The 25,859-nt window shown below is 37.8% G+C and overlaps 1 protein-coding gene across 36 annotated transcripts in view; it reads right to left on the bottom strand.

Moving 5' to 3' along the window:
* Nucleotides 1-25,859, bottom strand: part of CLASP1 (cytoplasmic linker associated protein 1) — a 307,493-nt gene that overhangs the window by 143,639 nt on the left and 137,995 nt on the right. For all 36 annotated transcript variants that reach the window (XM_053596856.1, XM_053596855.1, XM_053596870.1 and 33 more), the window contains one exon: nucleotides 16,321-16,388. In XM_053596856.1, the coding sequence (XP_053452831.1) occupies nucleotides 16,321-16,388 (68 nt within the window). The remainder of the gene's footprint in view (nucleotides 1-16,320; nucleotides 16,389-25,859) is intronic.

The raw sequence follows: 25,859 nt of genomic DNA, 5'->3' as shown, positions 1-25,859 counted from the left end.
CACAGCAAAAGCATTTGATAATATATAAAACTCTTTTGTGCTAAAATACTACAAGCAGAGATTAGAAGGGAAGTCCCTATACACCATCAAGAACAACATATCTAATGGCAGAAGACTAGACGATTTCTCCTTAAGATCAAGAACAAGACAAGATGTCCACTCTCACTCCTTACATTTATCACTGCAGTAGAGGTTCGGACCACAAAAAGAAATAAAAAGCATCCAGATTGGATAAGAAGAACTAAAACTTATCTCTATAGATGGCATGATCTTGTCAATAGCAAATTCTAGAAAAATGCGCTAAAAAAATTAAAACCAATAAATGAGTTCAGTGAAGTTGCAGAACATAAAGCCAAATACAAAAGCAACTGTATTTTCTACACACTGGCAATGAACAATCAAAAAATAAAATTAAGAAAACAATTAACAGCATCAAGAAAAATAAAATACTTAACAACTTTAACAGAAGGAGTGTAACATATACACTGAAACTACATAATACTAGTAACAGAAATTAAGACAACCTAACAAAAGGAAAGATATCCCACGTTCATGTACCAAGGCTTATGAAAACTTATTGTTTTCTTCCTTGCCCATCTGTTTCTCCTAGCATTAAATTTTAACCAATGTTGGCTGTTGCCAACATAGGCACTAAAGTACAAACTACACTGTCTGAATTGGATAGCTGAGTAAAAGACTATTTCTCTTCCAAGTTTCTACCTTCCCTCTTTCATCAAAATACAGACATGTATCTCCCGCAATCCAGTCAATATGGACCCAGTGTTAGTTAAAAAGGACCAGCCCTACTGCTCTGTGGGGGGAAAAAATCCACATTCTGAAACAAAATCTCCTCTCCCCTGTTTACAAAATACTTTTGTCAGCTGAGCGCCTGTAGCTGGTGGTGGGTTCGAACCCTGCCTGGGCCTGCTAAACAAACAAACAATAACAACAAGAAATAGCATTGTGGCAGGCACCTGCAGTCCCAGCTACTAGGGAGAGGCTGAGGCAAGAGAATCACTTTAGTCCAAGAGTTTGAAGCTTCTATGGGCTATGATGCCATAGCACTCTATCCAGGGTGACAAAGTAAGATTCTGTCTCAATTAAAAAAAGAGAGAGAGAGGGAGAGAAATACTTTTGTCACAACATAGGGGATATAGAAATGTTCATCTTGGTAGGTAATGTTGTCATTTTTTTCGATACTAAGTGGAAATGGCATAAGGCAAGCTCTGAGTGGGCTAACAGAGTGCTACTGCGGCCCCATGGCACCAGTAATCCACCCTCCACTACAGACAAAGGGAGGCTGAAACGCACTCTCGCTGCACAGAGAGGGATCCAGTTCCATTCCTTCAGCTGAAGAGCTTGCAGCCAGAAAGCTAGCTGGCATTTTAAGACTATTTCAACAATGCTACCTCTGGTGCAGATAAAGCTAGAAAAGAGAACTAGAGCACAGACAGGATGACAATTCAAAAATTCATTTCAGTTTTACGAATCCTTTACAAAGGGAGCTAAGAAGGGAAGAAACTGGGCAAGTCAGGCAAGGAAAACACCACCAGAAACTGGAGAGTTTTAAGCAGTACTATCGATGTGAACAAAGTTTGTATACTGGTGACTGAAAATTAAAAGTGGACTTTCATGAGTCAACAACTAATAACAAGAATCACTGTGTATTCTGTAACTAATTAAGTGTTTGTTTCTCTTTTGGACCACAGTACTTATTTATTTTACCTTTGCACTTGGCCTGAAAGGGCATTTTGCTTAAAAAATGTCAGAATTCAAATCCCACAGATATCAGCTCTACACCCTGCACTGTTTTGGAAATGTCATTTTAATTATCACTGTACCGATCCTGACCCAATTCTTCTTGACAACCACTATGTAGGCACAAAACCAAGTCAGCCAGAAAAACACAGAGCCAAATCCAGAAAAGATTTCCTATCAGAATATACTCTCATACTTAAAAGTGATTATGCCAACGGTTATTCCCCCTTTGTGCAAATAATCCTTCAAATTATCCATCCCTGCTTTAATGATTTCATTCTCAAAAACTCTCTTAGCTAGAGGGCAAATAACCACACTTCTACATAAGACAACTAGGAGAAGTAATTTAAAATAAGCATCTATGTTCTAATAATTAATCCTCCAATAGCAACTGCATCTCTACTCCAAGATACAAACCCACTTGAACCAAACCCATGTATGAACAAACTTCTGTGTCTAAGTATCCAAAACTACAATCACTCATAATTAACCTTCCCTCAAAACCTGCTCACCCTCCAAGTCCCACACTATTGTTCCTATTACCACTCACCTTAGCCAAAATATGGAAATTTCTCTAACCTCTTCCTTCTCCTCTATTATCTCTACCACCTCTTCCACCATTCTCCCACCCAAATGAGCTTTACATGTGGCCAGTATTACTCAGAACCAGCTCTCACTCCCAATCCTTACCCAGTCCAACCAAGGCTGGCCCAATTCAGGTCTTTCTAATCTAATTCAGGTAGATTTCTATTACTGAAACAGTGTCCTTACTGGTTCCCATGTCTCCAATCTTTGTTTTTTCTAATGACATTAGATGTTTTAAATAAAAATTTTAAACTGTTACCTTTTTCAAAGAACAAAATTAATGCAGGCATTAATTTTTTAATTTTTTTTAAACTGTTACTTTTTTTAATTATAATATATTTTATTTAACTCAATATTTCAAAAAAATTATTCCAACATGCACTGTAAAATTATGAATCAGATTTTACTCCTTTTTTCACTGAGAGTATGTTACACTCGTTTCAGATCAGCCGCATTTCAGGTGTCCAGTATCTATTTCACCATGGTCACTGTTGTCTTTTCCATTTCAAAGAGATATATTAGTCAAGCCATATCTGTTTTTTCTTACAGTCTGTGAACTGTTTTGGTGTCTTTGGACTTGGCACTCAGCTGAACTGCCTTGGGGAGAGCCTGAGCGGGAGTGCGGAGAACTTTGGCCTTTGTCTAGGGCCCCAGTCTGAGCCGCTGAGCCAGACGGAGCTAATAGTGTTTGGCTCTGGGTCACAGGCAGCCATTGTGAGTCTAAACTGTTACTTTTTCAAAGAACAAAATTAATGCAGGCATGAATAGGGTTAAATAATGCAGATTCTACCAAAAGAAAACAAAAAGAATAAAAAACTTCTTTTCCAACTCCCTTACTGCTTTCTAGCTTTTTATTTTCAATAGTTTTCATCTTGAAATAGTACTAGAGTTACAGGAGAGTTGTGAAGGTAGTACAGGGAGTTCTCACATACTCCACACTCAGTTTCCTTATTATTATTATTCTTTTACATTCATATGGGTCATGTCTTAAAATTAATGAACCAGTACTGATTCGTTATTACTTATCTAATTTCCTTATTTGTTCCAGGATACCATCCAGGGTACCACATTACAGTTAGTCATACCATCTCTTTGGAATAATTCTGCATGGGACATTTGTCTCCTCCATTTCTAATCAGGATGCGCTCATGACTATTTATTTCATACTTTGGGCTACAATCCAATACTACTTTATTTGTTGCCTCAACTATTCTAGCTTGGGGTGTTGGGTCTTTCAGTTGAGTCCCGTGTCTCTCAGACATACTGCAATTATTGTTTTGTTCTGCTTTTTGTTTTTCAATCACTCCCTTACTTTCTAGCTCTACAAGATGCACCAGGCTCCTCTTGCTCCAGCCCTAGAATCAGCCTTCTCCCCAAGGAGCCCTGGTGTGTTATAAACCAAGAGCTGAATACTAGGTGGCATGTTTTTTTTTTTTTTTTTAAAGACATCTTGTACATCTGATGCTGAATCTTATTTTCATGAACCACTTCATTTATTTCTCACAGTGGCACAGGGATTTTTATCCCAGATTTGCACATGAGGACACCAAGGTTGACAGGTAAGTCGCCTACTCTAAGTCACACACTGTTGATGCAGTGGCAGCACTCACACTCAGTCTGAGAGATTCCAAAGCACTTAGCTTGGCATGGTGACTTTCTGGAAGAGAACTGGTCTAAGACGGCAAAGTCCAGGGCTCTCCTCTCTGTCCTGCCATTAACCCAATTACAGACAACCTGAAACTTTCGGTATCTGTGTATGTGTATAAAAGCTACTCTGCCTATTCCTCCTGAGGGATCATAAAATAAAAACTAGCAAAAAATATGCAGGAAAATGCTTTGAAAATACTAATATTCTACAAAAGGTGGAAAAACTGCTGGTATTATATTCTGCAGATTTTTAATGGTTTCTTTATTCGTCATGAATTGATAATGATTCAAATATGCCAGTGTTATAGCAGCAGCTTCTTAATCCTTGTTTTCTACCACATCTGCAGTTCTTTGGTGTAAAAGTTACCAAGACTTCGAAGCCTTATTTCCAGGTAATAAGGAACGAGGAGGTAGAATATTTGAAAATATAAAAATAAAGCAAAAGAACTGTATTTTAAACTCAGATTCACAAGGCTTTCTCTGTGGCCTTTAATAGCAAAAAGCTGACCCCATATTATTTTGCCCTGTTTAAAAAACAAACCAAAATACAACTTAAGACAACTTTTTTTTAATAAGTAACATGCTCTGAAATCCTCAAATGAAAGGCTCTAAGACAGGTCCCTTGAGAACATCAATTATTTAACTCTCCTGCCTCTGTATTGATTTCCTACAGCAATTTAACCTGAAAACAAAATGCTATCATTAGGTATGAAATACAAAGAAATTACTCTGACTGTATAACTTTAAATTCTCAATTAAAAAAGCAAATATACTTTAAAGCTAGGAGAAGAAATGTAGCATCTTCCAATATGATCATTTTCAGCCAAACTTAAATCTAGTTTAAGAAAATAGATATTGCACCCTTAACAATTCCCTACAAAATAAACACAGACCAGAAGTAATGGATGTGTGCCCATTTTCCTACAGCAGGAGATAAAGGAGCACTTGTTACGGTGTACACTTTCACTCTGTAATACCTCTTTCAGTAGAAGGGTTTGGAAATAGCCTTACGATACAACAAATTAAAAGCCTGCCAGGAAAAACATCCCACAGGAAAGCAAGACAGCAACAGAGACCATTCCCATCACATCAACCGCACTCCACCATCAAATGCAAACCTTGTTCACACAGTCTTTCAAACTCAATTCATTTAAAAATGATTTAAAACAGAAGTGGCATCCTTGTACTGGTAAGGCTTATATATGCTTTTCCTCCATATGCTGTCAGGAAAACTTAGAAATTCTTAGCCAGTAGATTCCTTTCAAGACAGCTTAGACTTATTAACAAATATTTTGAAATTGCAAAATAGATTTTCATAATTCACACATTGTAAACGTAAGAAAACAGCGAAAAACTAAAAGCACATGAAATAAACGGAGGCTGATGAAACTATAGCTAACCTTAACCTATGGTGCCTACATTCTCCTGGTCCTAAGAAGGCTGTTAACATTAATCTTGTTGTAACTGCAGGCTTCACAATTTTTCTCTGCCTCAATGTAAATAACATTCATATTCTTTTTAGTTATCAAAACATTTTTAAAATATTTTCAGTGGTTCTTTTTCCCCTGTCAAGCATTAATAATTATGAACATTTTCAGAATATATCAGAATAACCTACCTTTCCCAGTAGTCATGATTGTCAGTGATGCTGGTACTAAAAAAGAACACTGCTCGGAAAGCTATACCTACTCACAGCAATTCAGGCATCAGCACACTCTCCACCCACTAGACTTCTTCAGTGTGATCCAGCACCAATGACAACTGCCGCCCTATTCCAAAATGAAAGCCTAGACCATATAGCACTGATTTTTAAAAAGGGTGAAGGAAGGCAAGCCCTTTCCATCAGACTTTACTCATGTAAAACAGCATTCTTTAAAACTCATGTTAATTTTTTTTAACCAACTATTTGATTTTGCCCCTCATGAAACAGAGAATATTCTTAACATAAATCTGAAATTAGAAAAACATCAAAAAGCGATCTCATTTCACACAGGAGAGAAAATAAGCTGTCCATTCCAGCTTACACTACTTAAGCTGCTATCAGAAGCAGTCTCTTCCAAGCTATTTTAGGTGGTCTTCTCCTTAGCAAAGCTCAATGCATTTGCCAGCCTTTTAACATACTATCCTATATCTGTAACTATGAAAACACTTTCCTAAGATACTAAACCATAATCCTAAACCTTGTAATATGCAGAATCTAGTAAACAAGCAGGGAGAGGGTGGGAATTCAATATTGGCACCTGACCCACTTATTCACAATCATAGCTTTAAATACTACCCATGGATAATAATGGCTTAGCTTCTTAGTAAAGAAAAAATAACCGATCTGCCTTTAAATGAATGCTTTGTCCTAGCTATACCAGGCAATCATTTGAATCTTACCTACAACAATCTGTCATTGATCTATTTGTTTTCACATTTGCACAGATATTTATCACTTCCAACAAAGTAGACATGGTATCTGTAATATTTTTCAAGTTTTTTTGTGTGTATTTTTTTAAGTGTAAACACATAAGCCAGGATGCATCTGATAGCAGAGTGATACTATGGATACATTCATGGATAAAGGCTAATTATTTCATGATTATCTGTTACCTACTTACAGTTTTATTAGAAAATAAATACAGTATCTTTTCTTTTTCATTAGCTACAGATATTTATTATGGAATTTCGTGAATTTAACAAACATGACACTTTCTATCTTTCCTCACAGACATGTTAGCTTTGCTTAAGAAACTCCAAAGCATCTGTACTTTTTAACCAAATTAACATCTGCGGGCCTAATTTCAATGAAATCAAATTAAAAACCATTAAGTGGTTGCAGACAAAAAACACTGACTAGTCCATAATTACTGGCTCTTTCATTCTGAAAATCCATTTCTCCCATGAACATAAGCACATCTGCATGACTAAAAACTTACAAATAATTTGCTTTTTGAAACTCATGGAAGGAAAAACTGTAATTTTTGCTTCAAGGGGTTTACTAATTATATGGAGATTAAAAAAGGAAATGAAACATCTATATAGCAACATATTTTTAAGTCTCACATTCTTGCCATTCAAAGCTGAAAGGCCTCTGGGTAACCTAGCAACAAGGAATCATACAAAGATGAATTATTCTATTACAGACAGGAAGCCCATGTCTAATTGCTAGTTGGCTCCCTTTTCATTGCTGTTTTAGTCACAATTCTATTACATTTTTAAAAACTAAGTTCACGGGTTTCATATATTATCGAACCTCATAGAACAATATAATTTTGAACATGTCAAGAAATATCACCCAGGACGAAACTCATTTATTCCTTAATAGTACTGCCATTAAAAATATGTCTCAAATCCAGAACTTTGATTTCTTACTCAAAAGAGCATTAGCATTCACAAGCAATAAAGGAACAAAAAGGTAAGTTGGACTTCATCAAAATATAAAATTTGTGTACACAAAGACGCAGTAAAGAAAAGATACACCACAGAATGGGGAAAAAAATGCAAATTATGTATCTGATAAGACTCTTCTATCCAGAAAATATAAAGAACTCTTACAGCTCAACAATAAAAAGACAACCCAATTTTTAAATCGGCAAAGGACTTGAACAGGATTTTTTCCAAGGAAGATCCACAAATGGCCAAAAAAGCACAGGAAAACACACTCAACATCATTAGTCATTAGGAAAACGCAAATCAAAACCACAGTGAGACACCACTTCATACCTATTAGGATAACTCTAATTAAAAAAATGAAAATAGTAAGTGTTGCCAGAATGTGAACTATTTGGAAACTGCTGGTGAGAAAAAAAAAATGGTGTATCTGTGATGGAAAACAGTTTGGTGATTCTTCAATAAGTTACACATCAGGTAATTCCACTCCTAGGTACAGACTCAAAAGAACTGAGAACAGGTGTTCAAACAAAAACTTGTACATGAGTGTGCACAGCAGCACTACTCACAATAGACAAAAGGTGGACATGACCCAAATGTCCATCAGTGATGAATAGTGGCAAATACCTGAGTACACTAAAAAATTGACTTATACACTTGAAATGGGTAATTGTATGGCATGGGCATATTTCAATAAAACAGTTTTAAAAGAACATTACCATCAATTTAAAGAAAGTATACATTAAATTTTAAATGCACACTCCAAAATAACCTAAAGCTCCAAAAATAAAAACATAATAGTTATTCTCAAAAGATGTTCTCATTATTTAAAAAATGAATATATCCCTAAAATGCAGCAATGAGAGGAGAAACCTTTTGCTAAGTACCAACCATGTCCCAGAAACTGCTGAGAGTTTTACACACAATCTCACTGCAAGGTAGAGGCACAAACTGTGGCTCACAAGAGTTAAGTCATCTGCCCAAAGTCACATAGCTAAAGAGTGGCAGGGAAGAGCAGAATAGCCTTTCCTTAGGACAAAGGATGGTCACAGACATTTTCAAAACAATCCCCTTTAGTTCCTCCCTGACACTCTGTCCATATTTCCCCACACTGGGGGATGTGGTCACCCACATTGCCAAACATGGTCACTACTCATGAAACAGATACATATTCTCAAGTCCTTATTCTAAGTATAGGCTGCTAAATTTTCACAAATGGGAGTCTGAAAGAACAGAGCATTTAGTATACACCCTCTGGGTCAGACTAAGAAGGACCTCTGTGAATACATAGTTCTAATCCAACGAGGTAGCCTTCAAGTGACAGAACCTCTGCCTGAAAGGCCATTTAGAACCTAGAAATGAGCCCCATGTTGCCGTTCATTCACTTGTGTTTTACTCGGTTCTTCCTCAGCTCCAGCTTACATGCAACACTGCATGGCTTGCAGCCAGGAGTTCAAGACCAGTGTGGCTAACATACCCAAAACCTGTCTCTACAAAAAATAGAAAAATTAGCCAGGCATGGTGGTACATGCCTATAGTCCCAGTTACTTGGGAGGCTGAGCCAGGCGGATCACTTGAGCCTACAAGTGTGAGGTTGCAGAGAGCTATGACGATGCCACTATACTGCAACCTGGGTGAGGTGACAGAGAGAGCCTTTGTCTCACAGCACAACAAAAACAAATGAACAAACTCAATGTATTCATACATTAACTTGACATTACCAAGAGACAAAAAGAAAAGCTGGTTCCCGTCAAATGAACCAATCAGATAAAACTCACTGAGGCTAAGAACTGAGGACAGACTATGAAGAGTCCAAATTGTAGAACAAGCAAAAACAGAAACTCAGTCCCCTATACTTAGGAGACTCACAGTCCAATGCAAGAGATAGACATTAGTCAAATAATCACCAAAGGTAAACCTGCCAATGTGAAAGTGCAAGCAGTGAAGCAGGGGTGCCTGTCATGCTTAACAGGGGCATCTGATACCATTTGGAAGGTCAAGGAAAGCTTTCCAAGGGGCAGAAGCATTGACCTGGGTTGATTTCAGAAGGGCATGTAGTAGTAACCTAAGAAAAAGAAGACAGAAGGGACATCACCTACCAAGATTTTAAAAGAAGGATAAAAAGGACAAACAGAGACAGGTGTGTTGTGGGTTAAACAGTCCCACATAAGCCACACAAGGCAAGTCTGTAATGGGTTAAAAATGGCTTTTGCTAACACAAAGGCAAAAAGTGAACTGGATTCCCCTCTGAGGCATATTCAGAGCCTGTTTCGGAACAGTTTCTCTGATGTTCTACTCCCATTAAGCCCACGTGGTCAGAGACTTACAATCTCGGAGATACGGGCCAGAGGTTGACAGATGTTAAAAACACACTGTCTTTGGAGCCTAAAGGTTTCTGCCTTGAGCGAGCTTATAGCCACAGCAAAGCTGCTGTTCTTTCGAGTCTCCGGTCATGCAACAGTGTTTTTGTGCTCAAGGAAGGGAAGAGACTGAGGTGAGGCTGCAAAGTTGGGGCTGAGGGTGCAGTCAAGTAATAAAAACATTTAGAAATAAATAAATCAGGTGGCACTTGTGGCTCAGTGAGTAAGGCGCCGACCCCATATATCGAGGGTGGCAGGTTCAAACCCAGCCCTGGCCAAACTGCAACAAAAAATAGCTGGGCGTTGTGGAGGGCACCTGTAGTCCCAGCTACTGGGGAGGCTGAGGCAAGAGAATCACCTAAGCCCAGGAGCTGGAGGCTGCTATGAGCTGTGATGCCACAGCACTCTACCAAGGGCAATAGAGTGAGACTGTCTCTACCAAAAAAAAAATAATAATAATAAAATAAATAAATAAATAAATAAATGAATCAAAATGTATGGTGAGGGCAGGAGGTAAAACTCAGTATGACATGAAGACACTATGAAAGACCCTTAGTCAAAACCCCTCTAAGGGTCTGAAGCCCTCCTGCTACCATTATCACCATGTAATTAATGGAATGATGCTAATGTTTTTTTTCCTTTCCCTTAGAAAACAAATGGGAATTATAAATTGCGATTGTTTTCCTCTGCCCTTAGAAGATGAGAATAATAAGGATGTGGACTTTCTCAGGTCGTCAGTGCTGCAAAATCACTAAGAAAAATGCACCTACTCAGGAAGTGATACTCATTTTCTGATACTGACTTTCTATCTTAATGTTTCTACTAAACATCACAGAAAGGGACATGCCCATGTCTTCAGCCTGACTCAAATGAAGTAACTGGTTACAAATGCTCCTCATCACCACAGTCCAGCATTTCTGGCACAGAAATAAGACTGGCCCTGCACAGTGTTGAAGCTAAGAGCCAGCTACATTCCCCCCGCAGAGGATGAGGGAAGGAATGATCCTGGTCTATCTGTGGGGAAAGAAATCCTCAGGACCTGAGAAGAGTACAGCCAGTGACAGAAAGCCAGTCAGACACCAAATGGCATGTTTCCAGCAACCAACCCTTTCCCCACATCCCTGGAATGCTTCAAGGCCAGTGTTCCTGGGAAACATCAGAACAAGCCTACTCTGGTCCTGCAAACTAAAGATAAGGGCCTCGTACAAGATTAACACTTCTATGGAAGGGAATAATTCTAAGATTGGTCCCTGACACAGTATCATTCATTCTACAGAAAAAAGATGACTGCCCTCATCTCTCATAACCCGCACCTGAACTGCAAATATACCAACAAAATTCTCTTGAAACGGTGAGCTGGGAGCTGATTCCTGGTCAGACTCCAGTCTGTTCTAATAAAGCCTTTCCTTGATCCTTGAACTGGCCTCCTCTCCTTGCAGACCTTCACCCAGACTCCACCCCTAAACCTCTCACTATCTATCTACTTTAAGAATGTATTTTAAATTTCCCAAGAAATTAAAAAAAGGATGTTAAGAGACACCCCCCACACACACTATCACCCAGGTGTGCCAGTAAGTTTGGCTTTAGATTGCATTCTTTGAGGTGTCAAAGAAAGCAGAGGCTTAACTTGCTCAAACTTCTGAAAAATAAAAATTTCACAAGCTAATGTTGAAAGGACAGTACAGACAATATTAAATGCTATTTAATACTATTCTGGAAGGAAGAAAAAGGGGATTGTAGAAAATCTTTCATCTCGGCCTCTTTTACCTCACAGTAGTTTTCAACCAGAGAAAGTCCTTGTTTTGGCAAGATTGAGAGGCCAGAATGGAGGCAGTGAGAAAAGTACACAGATTATTTCAGTAGGGCAGGCAGAGGATACAGATTGGATGAGAGTGCTAGAGATGGGGAAAAGTAGATGGATTCAAGAAATACTTGCATTAAAATCCACAGGAATTGGTGGTAAATATACATGAGAAAGGAGGAACGGGAAGGTAGTTGAGATGACACCTAAGCTTTAATTTATATGCCAGGATGGATAATGGAGCAGTCACACATACAGGAAGCACAGAAAAGATTTAGGATGGGATTATATTTATTGTTTTATCTTTCAGCCAGAAGTAGAAAGTAAATCCGGTTTTAGATATATGTTTCAAACACAAGAGGTAATGTCAGACAGGCACCCAGTTTACATATAGCTCTAACTCTTGCAAGATCCTGCAGGAGAACAAAATTTATTTAAAAATTGTGGTATGGTTAGTAATTAAAATTGTACTCATGAGTATGTAAAGGCCTGGAATCAAACTTTAAGAATTTAATGACTGGGCGGCACCTGTGGCTCAAAAGAGTAGGGCCCCTACCCCATATACCACAGGTGGTGGGTTCAAACCCAGCCCCGGCCAAAAACAACAAATAAATAAATACATACATAAAAGCTGAAATCTTAAAAAAAAAAAAAAAAAAGGAAAGAAAAGAAAAGAATTTAATGACCAAGTAGGAGACATTAAACAAAAGGAAACCAAAAGGATATAGCCCAAAAAGAAGAAAAGAAGAGGGAGCCAGGCCCTGTTTTTTCTTTTACGTTCAGTAAAAATAGGCAATAGTTTCTTAGGTTTAAAAAACTAGCACACAAGCAAGAGAAAAAAATAAACAAATATTTATTTGAAAAATACAAAAATTTTAAAAACAAAATTAAAAAAACAAAATTTTATTTAGACTTCATCAAAATTAAAAACTTTGTATTTCAAATGATACTATCAAGAAAATTAAAAGAAAACCCACAGAATGAGAGAAAATTCTTGCAAAATCATGTACGACAAACTTCCAGTATTTAGTATACATAAAGAACTCTTGTAACTCTACAATAGACAATTAACTCCATTAAAAATGAGCAAAAGAGATTTATTTCTAGACAGTTCTCCAAGGAAGGTATATAAATAGCTAAAAAAAGATGGAGGTAATGAAATATTTTAGAAGAATGGTGATAGCTGGGCATTTTGAGAATATATTTTGAAAAACACTTAGATCGTGTACTTTTAAAAAAATGATACTTTAGTAGGTGGTTATGTATGTCAATTTTTTAAATATGCTGATGGCTTAAAAAAAAACCCCAATACCTATTTGTGATGAAAACTTGGACAACCAGGAATAGGTAAGAACTACCTCATCTTCATTTAAAAAAAAAAACAAAAAGGAAAATCCACAAAAACCATACAGCTGATACCATACTTAATCCCTAAGATGGGAACAGGCGAAGATGTTCAGTCTTATCACTCTTATTTTACATAGTCCTGGAAGTTCAAGCAAGCTAGTACAATAAGCACAAAAAAGAAATGAAAGACATAATGATTTGAAAGAGATAAAACTGTTCCTATTTGCAGATGTCACAACTGTATGTGTAGAATATTCCAAGAAAGCTACAAATACTCCTAGAACTAATAAATTAGTTCAGAAAGGCTGTAATCTAAGCCGCATAGCTACATAGAGAAAGCAGAAAATGGATGGATTTAGAGAAAAGAGAACAGTCCAGAAGAGTTCAAAGGAGTTTTTGAGAGAAAGGAAAAAAGGGGAGGCAGGAGGGAGAGAAACAAAAAAGGAAAAGAAAGAAAACGAGAGAAAGAAGAAAACTAGGTAGACGGGATTGGGGGAGGGAGGGTGGGGAGTGAGTGGCGAGGTCTTTGTTTTTTGAGACATAATCTCACTTTTTTGCCCACGGTAGAGTGTTGTGACATCATAGCTCACAGGAACCTCAAACTCTTCAGCTCAAGCAATCCTCTTGCCTCAGCCTCCTAAGTAGATGGACTACAGGCGTCCATCACAATGCCCAGCTATTTTTTAGAAACAGAGTCTAGCTCGTGCAAGCTCAAGCAATCCACCTGCCTAACCTCCCAGAGTGTTAGTATTTTTTGATAGCTACTGAACATCTTACTAATCTCTCAAAGTTACTGTAAAGAAAGGGATTAGGGTTCATGCTGTGGCATGATCCACACCTGTAACCCTAGCACTCTGGCAGGCCGAGGCAGGAGAATTCCTTGAGCTCAAGAGTTCAAGACAGCCTAAGAAAGAGCAAGACCCTATCTCTACTAAAACTAGAAAAATTAGCCAGGTGTGGTGGTGAACACCTGTAGTCTCACTACAAAGGAGGCTAAGGCAGGAGGATCACTTGAGCCAAGGAGTCTGAGGTAACAGTGAGCTATGATGACATCAGTGCACTGTACTCAGGGCAACAGTGGTAAGTCAAAAATTGAATATATAGGCCTTTATATTACTCGTTTTTCTTTAAACAAATATTCTGGCTCTAATGATTAAAATAAATACATATGTATCTAGATACATATATACAGTAAAGAGCTGAAATTATAGACTTCCAAGAAATTTTGAGTTAAGGGTTCCTTACCATTTGCTATTTTTACCACAGGTGCCTAAAAGAACTACTTTCATCCTCAACTCAACTCCTATGCCCACAGATACACACATGCACAAAAAATAAGAGAATTTTGGGGCCTTATTTATGCCTAGGTACTGAGAATGAAATGTTGCTGTGATACATCCAATGCCATACAATTGGTATTCTTGAGAATTAAATCTTATTTGTAATATTCATTAAAACCCACAGAATATATGTACACTCCTCCAGCAAGGAACCTAGTGTGGATGTGGTCTTTCTCCCCAAAGCCAGCACGATAATGAGATTCCACTTCATAGTTATAATACTGGCTCATGAAGCACAAATTTGCTTTTCTGCCACTACTTTTTTACTTCTTTGCCCAGTACTTTCTGTCTTAGTGTCAACAATTCTTAACAAATACATACACACACTCACACAAAGAAAAAGCATCCATCTACCTGCCCACAACACCCATTAACTCTACTCGTCACCAGCACAGAAACAGATGCCATCGTTCTGGTCCCAGCTCTACCAATGACACTTTTTTTAAGTGCGTACCAATAGCATGCACAAAAGTACAGAATAAAAAAGAGAAAACTGTATTTGGATAAAAATTATATACAAATTATACAGTTAAAGGAAACAGAAATATAACAAAATATGAAAAAAATGAAAAATTATTTGTTGTTTTTCTATTAATTATGTTTTTGTTAGTAACATGTAACAGTTGAATTATGGTAAATATTATCTTTCCTATTATGTTTTTACAATCATGTGAAATATAAAAAAGGAAGCTTAATGAAAGCATTTTTAGATCACATTAAGCACTTTATAGGAAACATGCTATCTAAAGAAAAATTCCTTTGGCATAATAATGAAATAATGATAAGTACACAGCAGAGTGTGAGTCAAAAGACCTACCTTCTGTCACTTGTTCTGCCCTTGTATACCAAGTCACTCTGGGGAAAAGCACCCAAACTTTTCTTTACAACCTCAAGATACTCAAAATTTGGAGCCTACGATGTAAGATCACTAAAAATTCTGAAATAGGTATGATGCAGTGAGTAAGATATCTAGACTTAGAAGTAAGTTCTTCCTGGAGATTAACTTTTTGATGAGTCTTCATTCACACGTTAAATCCCTTCTGTCATTTCCTCTCCTTCTGGAATCACATAAATTACCCACTTGTCCTCAAATATCACCACAAAGGATAGTGAAAGGAATGCAAGAACTGGAAACAATAGGTCACAAATGACATCACAATCTTTATTTATTAACAATACTTATTGAATCTCAAGCCAGAGATTCTTCAAGGCACTGAACTGATGCTCAGTGAGAATAAAATCCTGGGAAATAAAGGGAATAAAATAAAGTTCACTCCAACTAGAATAAACAAATGCTTTGTAGTAATGATCACTAAGACGAAAACTTGCCCAGGGTCAGGGCACACGGAGCTTCTAATGAAGTGATACTATGCAAGACCAGAGCGGCCTGGAGTGAGGGAGAAGGCCATAATGATACCCAGGGGATTCATGTTTCAGGAAGAAGGAATCATAAACACCCAGGCCCTGAAACAGAAGATGTTCAGAATGTTTTAAAGCAGCAAGGAGGCCAATGTGGCAGGAGCGAAGAGAACGTTAAGAAAAAAACAATAGAAATGTCATCAGAACGGTGGTAGGTGCTAAATGGTGCAGGCTTGGTGGGTCATAGTGAACCTCTGAATTGTAGTCTGGGTATGATGGGAAGGAAGCCTTTGGAAAATGTGGAAAAGAAGATTGACATGTCCTGATTTACATTCTAAAAAGGTAAGCCTGGTTGCTATGTGAAAACAGACTTTAGGCCTGGGGAAAAGCAGAAGAAAAGATACTGGTTAGGTAAATACCACAGAGCCCAGGTAAACAGCATGCATGACAGCTTGAACTAGGAAAACAATAGCAGGGATGATGAGAATTCAGCATGCAGATGATGATGAGATTCAGCATGCAGTTTTAACAGTAAAGCCAACAGCATTGGTTAATGGATTCAATATATAAGAAAGAAAGTCAATAACAACTTCATAGTTTCTGGCCTGGGAAAGTGAGTGAATGGAGGTTAAGTCTGAAGACCTAGAAACCCTTACTAAAAAACTAATTCACCTATTCACAAATAGCGTTTAAGTGTTACTAACATGAAACAGAAAAAGCAGAAGTATAGATTGCTTTTTACACTCACCATTGGCAGATTGTATCATGTTCCCGGATTTCTGGACTTCATCAAATTTAGTAAAAATTACATTCAACCTGTATGAAAGGCAAAAATGCATAGAAACTATTAACTATCACTGTTTACAGCCAATTACATTAAAACACCAATGTGAAGTTGAGCCCTTACCGGCCCCCAAAAGTCAATGATACAAAGCCACCTAACAAAAAACCAGCAACTGTATCAGCAACATCAACAATAGTCAACAATAATTAAGCACATACTATAGGTCAAGAATGGGTCTATGGGTGTATTTGGAAGATCTGATGTAGTTCTTCTAACAGTCATATGGAAGATTCTCACCAACCCCATTCTACAGATAAAGAATTCAAGACCCTATACATTACTTTAAGGTAACATAGTGAAGTGGAGATTCTAGCCCAGACAGTGGAAATCCAGAGCTCCTGCTTTCTGATGTTATATATTAATTGACCAGTCCACATAAAAGGTATTCATTATGAGGCTGGGATTGGTGGCTCATGCCTGTAATCCTAGCACTCTGGGAGGCCAAGGCAGGTGGACTGCTTGAACTCAACAAGTTCGAGACCAGCCTGAGCCAGAATGAGACCCCCATCTCTAAAAATACCCAGTCTTTGTGATGGATGTCTATCTCAGCTACTTGGGCGGCTGAAGCAAGAAGTTGCTTGAGCGTGCCTGTAGTCCCAGCTACTCAAGAGGCTGAGGCAGGAGAATCGCCTAAGCCCAGGAGTTGGAGGTTGCTGTGAGCTGTGTGATGCCACGGCACTCTACCGAGGGTGACAAAGTGAGACTCTGTCTCTACAAAAAAAAAAAAAAAAAGAAGTTGCTTGAGCCCAAGAGTTTGAGGTTGCTGTGAGGTATGATGCCATAGCACTCTATAGACCTAGGGTGACAAAGTGAGACACTATCTCAAAAAAAAATAAAAAAAAACTGGTATACATTATGAAAACAGTATACTTCTACTTCTAAGCACAGACTGTCAATTATTTAGGATAAAGCTTTTCAAAATGCACAAAATTTAGGCCAGGCACGGTGGCTCACACCTGTAATCCCAGCACTCTGGGATTGGCAGGCAGATTGCTTGAGTTCAGGAGATAGAAACCAGCCCAAGCAAGAGTGAGATCCCATCTCTAAAAACTAGCCAGGTGTTATGGCAGGTGCCTGTAGTCCCCTCAAGCACAAGTGTTTGAGGTTGCTGTAAGATATGACGCCACCGCACTCACCCCCAAGGAGAATGAGTGAAACTCTGTCTCCAAAAGAAAAATTTTTTTAAAAAGCACAAAAATTACATTACAAGGGCTTATGCTTACTTAATGCTCAATTCAAAAATTCTATAAATACTTTCTCTAGAAACAAATGTGACTGGAGAATCTCCAGCTGAAAAAATTCTGCATCCCATTTATTTTCTATTAATGGATCGTTTCACCCTGGCATTGAAATGCCCTACTACATCCCCGACATAGTCTGACACATCCTCACCTTCACTCTACAGGACTTCAGATACTTCACACATGTTCTGTGTTAGTCTGTTCATTTGTTCTTTCACTCAACAAATACTTGAATGCCCATTATGTGCCTAGCAAGAGCTAGGTGCTGTTTAATCTGTTAAGTTCCCATCCTCTGGAGCTTACATTTTAAGGAATAGGGAAGCCAAAAACACACATCAGGAAAATGAAAGGGATGAGCCAGCCCAATACACTGCCTCTCCCCATTCCATGGGAGTTATCAGACATCTTTTCAGGCCAACTTTCCACTAAGCCCAGAGGAGCTCCCTCAGAATCCTTCTCAAAACTACTCCAGGCAGCCACTAGTGATTAACAAAAATTCAATTCCCATCTCAGGCTCAGATATGCGTAAAACTATCACTCACTTTCAAATCCAGTGGTTATTAAAGACCGAGAAAGATGCCTTAGAATACATTTCTTATGATGTTTCCATTACCTTCCCTTTTAAAAGTGACAAAGATTTCCAATGGCTTGACCAACTCATGAATAGTATCACTACCACAGGTTGCCAGGGCAAGCCCTGACTAACATGCCACTTTATTGTGTCACAACCACACCTCTGACGTGAGCATGACTGCAAATTCGCAAGTTAGAGCTGAGTAGTTCTGAAATTACTAGAAGAGGGCAAGTATTTCTTCCAGTCCTGAAATAATATTTACCATTAAAAATAGCAACTGTGTTAATATTCTCCGGGTTCTTTATCAGTGATAAGGACTACTCACTGTGGGCACATTACCCACAACCTTGTAGGTCCAAACAACTGGGTGTGAGAACACCACTGTTATTGATTCTTGCACCTTAATCCAGAACACCCTTTGCTGTCACATTCCTATCTTACTAGTTTTCTCCTCCTCTGCTCAATAATGCTGACACAAAGGCTTCTATCAAAGTTATCACCTCAAGAGACAGTGTGACATCCACAAGGCATTCCTTAAGAATGGAAGGACTGGCTTTGTGGGAGCACCGAAATACAAAATACCTCTCTTGGGAACTACCAGTTTACACAAACCAAAAGGGTGACTTTTATACATTCAAAGACACTGAATACATAACTAATTATTAGCCTCTGAAGCCACCAAATTTCTTTTTTTTTTTTTTTTTTTTGTGGTTTTTTTTTTTTTTTGGCCGGGGCTGGGTTTGAACCCGCCACCTCCGGCATATGGGACCGGCGCCCTACCTGCTGAGCCACAGGTGCCGCCCACCAAATTTCTTTTATTTTAAATCTTTGGATAGCAATTAAAAATTGATTTCTTGGGGGGCAGAGACAAGATGGCCAACTGGAGACAGCTTTCTACAGAGGCTCCCATCAAGAAGGAGAGTTAAAGGACAGAAGTTTAGCAAGTAAGCTGGTGGTTTGGAGCTCAGCCAAGAGAGAAAGTTGAAGAACGTTAACCCTGATGAGGTGAGCTGTGACCCCAAGGAAACAAATAATTATTGATTCACTAGGACTGGACAGAGACCAGCTGAAAAGAAAACACAGCCACTTAGCCCCACCACACCAAGTAAGACCCCAGTGTCTCCAACTGTAGCACTGTACAGGTCATTTGAAAAGCTCTAAGGGAAAAGGTACAGACACCAGTCCCAGCTCTTGGGCAAAGGGCAGGTTAATCCCTACTCCAGTAGCTCCCAACCCAACTTCACCTTATCTACTCATCTAGCCAAATGGTATAAAATAATCATGGGATGGATTCAGCAGAAAAACTTGGGCAACATGAATAATCAGAGTAGATCAATGCCCCCAACATGATGGACACACCAGAAGATCCTATTCACAAACCAAATGGGTAAGATGTCAGAAATCAAACTCAGAATTTGGACTGCAAATAAGACTAATAGAATAGAGGTAAAGTTGGAATTAAAAATTCAAGGAGCATCTCAAAAGTTGTCTCAAAAATTCAATGAATTCAAAGACAAAATTTGAATCACCAAAGATTTTGACACATCGAGACAAGAACTTGCAGCCCTCAAAGATCTGCAAAATACAGTAGAATCCCTCAGTAACAGAATGGAGCAAGCAGAAGAATGGATTTCTGACATTGAAGACAAAGCTTTTGAATGCTCCCAAATACTCAAAGAGGAAGAGAAGTGGAGAGCAAAAATGGATCATTCTCTCACAGAGCTCTGGGATAATTCAAAGTAAACTAATATTCGCCTTATAGGAATTCCTAAAGGCAATGAGGTTGCTATGAAAGGCCAAGATGCTCTACTCCATGAGATAATCAAGAAATTGCCAAGAAATTCTGAAATTCAGATAGCAGACAGTTTCAGAACCCCAGCATGACTCAATCCAAATAAGACATCTCCCAGACACATTATAATTAACTTCACCAAAGTTAGTATGAAGGAGAAAATTCTGCAAACAGCTGATGTAAGAAAAGCACCTACAAGGGGAAGAATATTAGAATGACTGCAGATCTCTCTGCTGAAACCTTTCAAGCTAGAAGAGGGTGGTCATCGACTTATCTCCTAAAACAAAATAACTTTCAACCCAGGATCCTGTACCCAACTAAACTGAGTTTCATTTATGACAGAGAAATTAATACTTTAATGACATTCACATGTTGAAGAAATTTGCCATAACTAAACCAGCTCTCCAAGATATTCTCAGACCTGTCCTCCATAACAACCAGCACAATCCTCTACCACCAAAGTAAACTCACTCAGAAACTTTTGATCAAATTCCAACTTCCACAGTGGCGAAAGGATTAAAAATGTCCATTGGATTTTCAAAAAACTCGATACCCAAAATTTTACCAGGCTTATCAATATTTTCAATTAATGTGAATGGCTTAAATTGTCCTCTAAAGAGGCACAGGTTGGCTGACTGGATACAAAAACTCAGGCCAGATATCTGCTGCATACAAGAATCTCATATTACCTTAAAAGATAAATAGACTCAGGATGAAGTGATGGTCATCTATATTTCAGGCAAATGGAAATCAGAAAAAGGCAGGTGTTGCAGTTTTATTCACAGATACAATAGGCTTAAACCAACAAAAGTAAAGAAAGATAAGGATGATCACTTCATTATTCACATTTATGCACCCAACCAGAATGCACCTGAATTTATAAGAGACTCTAATGGACATAAGCAACTTGATTTCCTCCAGAACCCTCATAGTCAGAGATTTTCACACTTCTTTGGCAGTGTTAGATAGATCCTCCAATAAGAAACTACACAAAGAAATTTTAGACTCAAACTTAATCATCCAACAGTTGGGTTTAACAGACATCTGCAGAACATTTCATCCTAACAAAACTGAATAAACATTCTTCTCATCAGCCCCTGGAACATCCTCTAATATTTATCATATCTTAGGTCACAAGTCTAACCTCAGCAAATTTAAACGAATAGAAATTATTCCTTGAATCTTCTCAGATCATCATGGAGAAGGAGTTGAACTCAGTAACAACAGGAAACTGCATACTCATACAAAAATGTGGAAACTAAATAACCTTATGCTGAACAATAGCTGCGTCATAAACGAGATTAAGAAGAAAATTACCAAAGTCTTGGAACAGAATGATAACAAAGACACAAATTATCAGAACCTCTGGGATACTGTAAAAGCAGTCCTAAGAGGGAAATTTATAGCACTGCAAGCCTTCCTCAAGAGAATGGAAAGAAAGGAAGTTAACTTAATGGGACATCTCAAGCAACTGGAAAAGGAAGAACATTCCAGTCCCAAACCCAGCAGAAGAAAAGAAATAACCAAAATTAGAGCAGAATTAAATGAAATTGAAAACAAAAAGATTATACAACAGATCAATAAATCAAAAAGTTGGTTTTTTTAAAAGGTCAATAAAATAAACAAACTTTTTGGCTAATCTAACCAGGAAAAAAATAGTAAAATCTCTAATCTCATCAATCAGAAATGACAAAGACGAAATAACAACAGACTCTTCAGAAATTAAAAAAATCCTTAATGAATATTACAAGAAACTTTCTCAGAAATATGAAAATTTGAAGGAAATAGACCAATACCTGGAAGCACGTCACCTTCCAAGACTTAGCCAAAATGAAATGGAAATGTTAAACAGGCCTATATCAAAGTTCTGAAATGGCATCAACTATACAAAATCTACCTAAAAAGAAAAGCCTGGGACCAGATGGCTTCACATCAGAATTCTACCAAACCTTTAAAGAGGAAGAAGTACCTATATTACTCAACCTTTTCCAAAATACAGAAAAAAGAAGGAATAGTACCCAACACATTCTATGAAGCAAACATCACCCTGATCTCCAAACCAGGAAAAGACCCAACAAAAAAAGAAAATTATAAAACAATATCACTAATGAATAATGATGCAAAAATATTCAACAAGATCCTAGCAAATAGAATCCAGCAACGCATCAAACAAATTATACACCATGACTAAGTGGGTTTTATCCCAGGGTCTCAAGGCTGGTTCAATATACATAAATCTATAATTCATCACATAAACAAAATAAAAAACAAAAACCATATGATTCTCTCAATTGATACAGAAAAAGCTTTTGATAATATCCAGCATCCTTTCATGATCAGAACACTTAACAGAACTGGTATAGAAGGGACATTTCTTAAACTGATAGAGGCCATCTACAGCAAACCCACAGCCAGTATCATATTGAATGGAGTTAAATTGAAACCATTTCCACTCAGATCAGGAACCAGGCAAGGTTGCCCATTATCTCCACTGCTTTTTAACATTGTAATGGAAGTCTTAGCCATCACAATCAGGCAAGAAAAGGCGATCAAGGGTATCCACATAGGGTCAGAAGAGATCAAACTTTCACTCTTCTCAGATGATATGATTGTGTATCTGGAAAACACCAGGGATTCTACTACAAAGCTCTTAGAAGTGATCAAGGAATACAGCAGTGTCTCAAGGTTACAAAATCAACACTCATAAATCTGTAGCCTTTATATATACCAACAATAGTCAAGCTAAAATAATCAAGGACTCTATTCCTTTCACAGTAGTGCCAAAGAAGATGAAATATTTAGGAGTTTATCTAACAAAGGATGTGAAAGATCTCTATAAAGAGAACTATGAAACTCTAAGAAAATAAATAGCTGAAGATGTTAGCAAATGGAAGAAAATACCATGCTCATGATGGCTGGGAAGAATCAACATTGTTAAAATGTCTGTATTACCCAAAGCAATATACAATTTTAATGCAATCCTTATGCTCCACTGTCATACTTTAAAGATCTTGAAAAAATAATACTTCATTTTATATGGAATCAGAAAAAAACCTCGAATAGCCAAGACATTACCCAGAAATAAAAACAAAGCAGGAAGAATTACCCTACCAGACCTCAGACTATACTATAAATCGATAGTGATCAAAACAGCATGGTACTGGCACGAAAACAGAGAGGTAGATGTATGGAACAGAATAGAGAACCAAGAGATGAACCCAGCTACTTACCATTATTTGATCTTCGATAAGCCAATTAGAAACATTCAGTGGGGAAAAGATTCCCTATTTAACAAATGGTGCTGGGTGAACTGGCTGGCGACCTGTAGAAGACTGAAACTGGACCCACACCTTTCACCATTAACTAAGATAGATTCTCACTGGATAAAAGATTTAAATGTAAGACATGAAGCTATAAAAATACTAGAAGGGGGAAAACACTTGAAGAAATTAGCCTCTGTGAATATTTTATGAGGAGGACCCCCCTAGACAACTGAAGCAACATCAAAAACACATTACTGGGATATGATCAAACTAAAAAGCTTCTGTACAGCCAAGAACACAGTAAATAAAGCTAGCAGACAGCCCTCAGAATGGGAGAAGATATTTGCAGGTTATGTCTCCAACAAAGGTTTAATAACCCGAATCCGCAGAGAACTCAAACATATTAGCAAGAAAAGAACAAGTGATCCCATTGCTGGCTGGGTAAGGGATTTGAAGAGAAACTTCTCTGAAGACAGGCACACGGCCTACAGACATATGAAAAAATTCTCATCATCTTTAATCATCAGAGAAATGCAAATCAAAACTACTTTGAGATATCATCTAACTCCAGTAAGATTAGCCCATATCACAAAATCCCAAGACCAGAGATGTTGGCATGGATGTTGAGAAAAGGGAATACTTCTACACTGCTGGTGGGAAGGCAAATTAATAAATTCCTGTTGGAAAGATGTTTGGAGAACACTTAGAGATCTAAAAATAGATCTGCCATTCAATCCTATAATTCCTCTGCTAGGTATATACCCAGAAGACCAAAAATCACATTATAACGAAGATACTTGTTCCAGAATGTTTATTGCAGCCCAATTCATAATTGTTAAGTAATGGAAAAAGCCCAAGTGCCCATCGATCCACGAATGGATTAATAAATTGTGGTATATGTACACCATGGAATATTATGCAGCCTTAAAGAAATATAGAGACTTTACCTCTTTCATGTTTACATGGATGGAGCTGAAACATATTCTTCTTAGTAAAGTATAATTTATGGCTTTCACATGAAAGCTATAACCCAGTTATAGCCTAAGAACAGGGGGAAGGGGAGAGGGAGGGGAGGGAGGGGGAGGATGGGCGATTAGTGGGATTACACCTGCGGTGCATCTTACAAGGGTACATGTGAAACTTAGTAAATGTAGAATATAAATGTCTTAACACAACAACTAAGAAAATGCCAGGAAGACTATGTTAACCAGTTCATGAAAATGAGTCAAACGGTCTATAAAACCAGTGTATGGTGCCCCATGATCACATTAATGTACACAGCTATGATTTAATAATAAAAAAAAAAAAGAATGGAAGAAAAAGTATCCAACGTACTCAGCCTACTATGCAACCAATTTATAGCTTTCATATGAAAGTATAACCCAATTATAGCCCAAGAAGTAGAGGAAAGGGGAGAAAAAGGGGAAGGGAGGCGGGAGGACGGATGGAGTGAGGGTAATGGGTGGAACGACACCTACACTGCATTTTATAAGAGTACATGTTAAATTTACTAAGTGTAGAATATAAATGTCTTCACACGATAATAAAATGCGATGAACGCTATGTTAATCTGTTTGATGAAAATATTTCAAATTGTATATAAAACCAGCACATTGTACCCCATGATTGCATTAATGTACACAGGTATGATTTAATTTACATAAATAAATAAATAAATAAAATTAATTTCTTTACTGGTTTGACAAATGACTACCATTTCCCCCTACATTTTCTGAAATTAGATTTTGATATTTAACTCTTCGATTTGAATTTATTTTAAGAATTAGGTCAAATTCCTTCATAGAAAAAAATTTAAGCACATTATAAGTTTTAAATAATTACCTAGAAGCAGATATTTACTTCATTACAGCAGGCTCACAGTCAACAAACTCTACCTATACACTGAGAGCTTTTAACGTGAAAAACAGGGATCAAAATAAACTGGCTCACACCTGTAATCCTAATCCTAGCATTTCGGAACACTGAGCCGGGAGGGGAGGCAGGGAGGGCAGAAGGATTCACAAGCCCAGGAGTTAGAAACCAGCTTAAGCAAGCACTGGACCTCCACCTCTACAAATTAGAAAAACTAGCTGGGTATTGTGGTGCTGGGCTGCAGTTCCAGCTGCTGGGGACACTGAGACAGACAGTACTTGAACCCAGGAGGAGTTCCAGGCTACCGTGCACTATGATCACAACACTGCATTCTAGCAAAAGAATAAGACATTGTCTCAAAAAATAAGTAAATAACACACACTCAAAAGTCCCAACTTGGAGAACAGAAGAGATTTGGATAAGAAAAGAAAATCTAAGAAACACATTATTTGCCAGAAGAGTATACACCTGTGGTCCCAGCTAGTTTGGAGGCTGAGATGGAGCATCACTTGAGCTCAGGAATTCTGAGGCCAGCCTGGGCAATGTAGTAAGAAAACCCATGTCTTTAAAAAAAAAAAAAAATCACTAATGCTTCTAAGACAGTGGTTTTCAATCTTTCTAATGCCATGACCCTTTAATACAGTTCCTGTGGGTATGGATCCACAGATTGAGAACCGGTATTCTAAGAGAATAGAGAAAAT

Source organism: Nycticebus coucang, chromosome 7 (genome assembly GCF_027406575.1).
Source record: "Nycticebus coucang isolate mNycCou1 chromosome 7, mNycCou1.pri, whole genome shotgun sequence".
NCBI lineage: Eukaryota > Metazoa > Chordata > Mammalia > Primates > Lorisidae > Nycticebus > Nycticebus coucang.
Note: the sequence above shows the minus strand (reverse complement) of the source record. Positions and strands in the feature narration are given on the sequence as shown.